This window comes from Megalops cyprinoides, chromosome 21 (genome assembly GCF_013368585.1).
Source record: "Megalops cyprinoides isolate fMegCyp1 chromosome 21, fMegCyp1.pri, whole genome shotgun sequence".
Taxonomy (NCBI): Eukaryota; Metazoa; Chordata; class Actinopteri; order Elopiformes; family Megalopidae; genus Megalops; species Megalops cyprinoides.
The window spans coordinates 9823724-9828693 of record NC_050603.1 but is presented as its reverse complement, the minus strand read 5'-3'; the positions used below and the strand labels follow the sequence as shown (position 1 = coordinate 9828693).

General features: G+C 48.9%; 1 protein-coding gene across 1 annotated transcript; it reads right to left on the bottom strand.

The window, feature by feature from the left end:
• LOC118768799 (serine/threonine-protein kinase pdik1l-like) lies at nucleotides 1–4970 on the bottom strand. The gene is made up of 3 exons (XM_036515720.1): nucleotides 4645–4970; nucleotides 1924–2219; nucleotides 1–794 (listed from the first exon to the last, which is right to left on the bottom strand). Exons 1-3 carry the CDS (start codon nucleotides 4862–4864, stop codon nucleotides 54–56), a joined length of 1257 nt encoding a protein of 418 aa, XP_036371613.1. The 5' UTR covers nucleotides 4865–4970; the 3' UTR covers nucleotides 1–53.

Here is a 4970-nt window from a genome sequence, read left to right as displayed (position 1 = left end):
GTGTGTGTGTGTGTGTAAGTGTGTGGGTGCGTAAAAGTCTCTTTCCCTCACTGTCACGTGTCCCAGTCCCACTCTCTGCAGGCGATTCTGACCAGCCGCAGCTCCAGCTCGAAGGCGTCCGGCCGCTCCTGGGGGTTGGCCGACAGCATCTCCCTGATGAGCTGCTTCATGCTGGCGTTCATGCTCTTCTTCCTGGCCGGGATCAGCAGCTCCATGCGGGGGTTCTCCAGCAGGGCCTCCCCCAGGGGCACGATCTCCGAGCCCTGCAGCACATAGCTCCCCAGCAGCTCCTTGTGGGTCTCCGCGTCCACGAAAGTGATGCGCTCCACCATGGCCCAGATGATCACGCCCAGGGCGAAGATGTCCGCCTTGGCGGTGTAGTGCCCCTCCCACACCTCGGGCGCCATGTAGAAGTCCGTCCCGCAGGCAGTGGACAGGAAGCACTTGTTGACGCTGGCGGGGTCCTCGGGGTTGAGCCCCGAGGCGGAGCAGACGCGGCTCAGGCCGAAGTCGGCCACCTTGAGCGTGGGCTCGGGCGAGCCGGCGGGCGTGCAGCCCTGGGAGATGAGGATGTTGTCGGGCTTGAGGTCGCGGTGGATGATCTGGTTCTTGTGCAGGAAGGCCAGGGCGCTGCTCAGCTGCAGCATGAAGCTGGTGTTGGTCCGGCGGCTGGGCTTGCGCGACAGCAGGTAGGCGTTCATGTCGCCGCCGTCGCAGAAGTCCATGACGAACCACAGGTAGTAGGCGCAGCGGGGGTCAAAGGTGATCTCCCCCTTCAGGGACGTCTCCACCAGCTGGAGATAAACAGCGAGAGAAAGAAGATCAAAGAGACAGAAGATGGCTACACTTAACGTGCTTATCCGGCACATATCCGGGGCAATTTAAAAACCGTAACGTGTCATCTCACGTTTTTACAAATTATCCATTTAAACAGCTGAATAATTGCTGAAACGACTGAGGATAAGTAACTTGCGCAAGGGTACAATGTGTTCCAATATGCAGTACTCCACTGCATAACTTTCTGCTTACATAAAGCAGTGGATTCCTTTTTGACTGACTTATAAGAGTTTGTCCTGGAGTGCCTGAAATACCATTAGAGCCTCACTCTTCCATCTACGATTCTTTAAAGCTTAAGTACACTTCATAAACATCCTCTGAGAAATCACCAGTATGCATACAGTATGCTGACAGGAGAGAAAGTGCAGACCACAGACGTCAAATCAGAAAGACAGGCACATAATCACATTCCTTACAGCAGAACTGCACCGTGACAATAGCCTTAAAATATCTTGTCTCCGGGGATAATACTCTCGTCTCAAACTCATCATACTGTGAAATGCCAAGAGAAAAAGAACACTTCAGAACTAATTACACTCTTGCCCATCCTTATTCTTCTCAACAGGACAGTGTACATGAACTGGAACTGGTTGTTCTTCTGCATGAAGTGCTGGTAATTTTCAACAGAGATTGAAACTTATGGCTGTCTGCCAACGGGTGCCAGTGATGACAGTTTGCACTCTAATAAAACCTAAGCAGCTGCCTGGCATGGAAGGGACCTGAACTTGTAACCAGATCATAGCAGGTTTTCCTGTCATTGGTAGCACAGCTGTAAATATGTCAGTTATATAAGGACCTCTGGGCAAGAGTGTTTGCTAAGCAATTAACAAGAAGCCATTTCAAGTTAACGCAACATGGGCTTGATCACCCTGGCTGCTTGTCGCCAAAAGGTAGCTCAAATACAGCCTGCTGTGAAAAGTTACATAAAACCACATCCAAAAGACTCGAAAGAAATCTGAAATGAGGCCTCCTGTGTTTTAAAATGATGTAGCGTGTGGTTTAATGACCCAAGGGAAGTTCTGGTCTGTTGGTGCTAATGGGGAGCCTTGGCGTGGAACCTCTGGGTGTGTTTTTCGATGCGCGCACCTCCAGGTAGAGGGAGGAGGTGGAGCCGTGGCTCATGCTCTGTGCCAGGCAGTCCCGCTGCAGGACACACTCCTCCAGGTGGATGACGTTGGGGTGCTGGCTCTGGATGCTGCTGAGGGCCCAGAACTCCCGCAGCGCCAGCTCCACGTTCTCCGGCGAGTGGCAGCGGATCTTCTTCACCGCCACGCGGGCGCCGGTGCGCTTCACCGCCGCCTCGTACACCACGCCGTAGGTGCCGCGCCCAACCTCCTGCATGAGCTCATACTTGGGCTGGCTGCTCACCATCCTCTGCCTCACTGTGGAAGGGAAGCGCACACACAGGCAGGTGCGCAAGACACTTCAGTGGTTGGAATCTGCAGGCCAGGCAGAGCAAAAATTAATTCATGAGGGCTGGACTTCACCCAAAGTGTTACAGGTCCCTCTCCCACACTAAACTTAAAAGCGGTTTGGTAGTACCATTATGCTAGCTGAGCTGAGCGAGAAACCCTGCTGGTCCATTAAAAAGGCTTCCTTGTATGATCAGAGAAGCTTTCACTGCAACTGATGAAAGGTGTATGGAAACTTGTTTACAATTACACACAACTGTTAAGGCAACTTCGGTCCGTGGACTCAAGCTGAGTACTCTCCCATGTTGCGGTCATGGAAGTTCCGGCAGCTTGGCCAGACTGCTCTCATCAGACTATGTGTCTACACACACTGGTACACACATTGTGGTTTTAGCTCTTTAAAAGTCTCTGTCAGTTTTACCACAATATGGGCATGTGCAAGCGGAAACTGTACTATGGCTTAGCACCTACAATTGTGTGGTGTGCGAGGTCCTAAGGGTGGCTAGTACACTTCTCCAGTTATGAGTGGATACCAAGCAGTTCTGATATTTTTCACTGATTCCTGTTCACAGCTGGGTTTCAGGAGCAGCATGGACTTGCTAACATCCAATTAAATAAGACCATTTAATAATAGCAATGGTTCTTCGATACAAGGAGAGACAGCAAAATCAGTTCTGAACTTTGTATAAGGCTCCAACTGATGAGCGGTTGTTTTTGGACCCACATGACTTGACAATAGCCAATGTTTTTATACTAACATAAGGAAGTTCTGTGAATTTTACTATTGTAAACTTGAGGCACTGTGTGTGTGCGTATAACATCGCAGGCACACTACACTAAGTGTAACTGTATGACGGTTTCATTAATCCGCCCAACAAAGAGCTATCATTACAAACAATACAAGCTGGATAAGGGTCAGTGACATTTTAGATTTTCAAAACAGCAAAACAAGCAAAAAAAAAGAAACAGCATGTCAGTTTCAACATGTTCTGTGTGAATTCAAATATGTATTTTTCATTTTTGTATGTGCCCACTGAAAAAGATTGTGTATACAATTTAATTGTATACACCTCTTGAAAATGTCATTCGGCCGTAAGTGGAAAGACTTCCACCATGTTTTAGCAACGTTTCTTCCGTATCTGTCAAACAACGTGACATCAAGCTTCACGATTGTTTACTCAAGATAGTTGTCTAGCTAACATTTCAGTGCTAACAAACTATATGATCAAAGTCCCTTCACGTCACGTCCCAAGATTACTGATGACTCGTTACCCAAATCACACGATGGCCCACAAAAACGCAGGAAACGTTAGCTATCCGTCTCCGCACGCTGACACTTTTTAGTTTAAACCGAAAGCTAACTTCTCGTCACCTACCTAACGTTAGAGAGTGTTTGTTTGCTTTCGTTATGCAACCATAGGTAGCGTTATAATGTTCGCCAAGTTACAACTAAGAAGAGTAGCACTGGTCAACTGTTCATTGAATCGCTGGTCATACCTCCTATATCACATCTACAGATATTGGGGATATCATCGATAATCCAGTTAAGGTGGATTTAATTTAATCAGCAAACTATTTACCCTCTAAAATTCCACCTAACGCAGTGCGGCGACACCCTTCAGCTCAAGCTACCACTTGCAACAGCTAACATTATCCAACTAACCATAACGTTTGTAACACTGTATTTGTTACTTAGCTAACGTTAACTTTCCATCTTAACGTTACGTTGGCTAGTATGGTACCGAGATGGTATCTGGGGATATGCTCTCCGCCAGTCTGCTATCACGGGCTAGCTAGAAGCGACCATATGTAATATCTACACAGGACGACCTGCAACTGTAGGTATCCAACTAGTCAACAAACGTTATTTTGGTTGAATTAGCTGTCAGCCAATGGTGCAGAAATCCTGGGAAAGACAGCATGGGCTAGCAAGCTCGTGTTACCTAAATCCAACACATGTTCTCCCAGAGACAACAATGAGCATGACAGACAGCAGGACAGTGCGTGTGTTTTCACCCGCTAGCTTGCCGCCAGGTAGCTCGCTAGCTAGAGCAATATCAATCCATTTCATGACAGCCAGCTAGCAACCATGCCCAATATACAATTTATAACCGTGAAAGTCAACAGCGAAGAATTCACCACACGTGAATCTGTAGATGTCGTTGTCTTAGCTAGCGCCTCTTCCACAACTGACAGTAGCCCCACTGCTAAACTGAGACAGCGGGGACGAAGCAAAACACGGATCCGCCGCTTATTGTCCCCCCACACTCGCTATGTTCACACTGACGCTGGGCACACCACAACCCCATCCACCTGCACAGCATGTCGCACGGCGAGACAAAGGGAAATAACTACTAGCTAGCGGGGAAAAAAACGAAGAAAAAACACCCCCCACCTTTCGCAATATTTTCTTCCCTCACGGTTTCATTTGCCGCCTTCTGCCACATTCTCCGGTTGCCATTATACCACCGGCCGCTGACAGCTCGCTCTCGCGCTGCAGACGCCACTGACAGACCGTTACAAGCTCGCGGACCTGCTCTGAGATTCCCCTGCCTCAGCGCGCACACACGCGCACCGCTCGTTCCAGGATATACACCACAGAAACTGACACTCATTAAGCCCCGAATGTGGGAAATACTGCCCCCTCCCTTTCCACTTTTTTGAGGGGGGCGGGCGTCCTCGTCCTTTCTGCAAGTCTGCCGTTAAAGGACAGAAAATGGT

What these genes read in the sequence shown, in the direction of transcription:
- LOC118768799 (XM_036515720.1), bottom strand. Translation starts at nt 4,864, where the DNA reads ATGAGTGTCAGTTTCTGTGGTGTATATCCTGGAACGAGCGGTGCGCGT. An exon ending in GGAAGAAAATATTGCGAAAG is followed by an intron (nt 2,220 to 4,644) that starts GTGGGGGGTGTT and finishes TCCCTTCCACAG; the next exon opens with TGAGGCAGAGGATGGTGAGC. An exon ending in CCTCCTCCCTCTACCTGGAG is followed by an intron (nt 795 to 1,923) that starts GTGCGCGCATCG and finishes GTTTATCTCCAG; the next exon opens with CTGGTGGAGACGTCCCTGAA.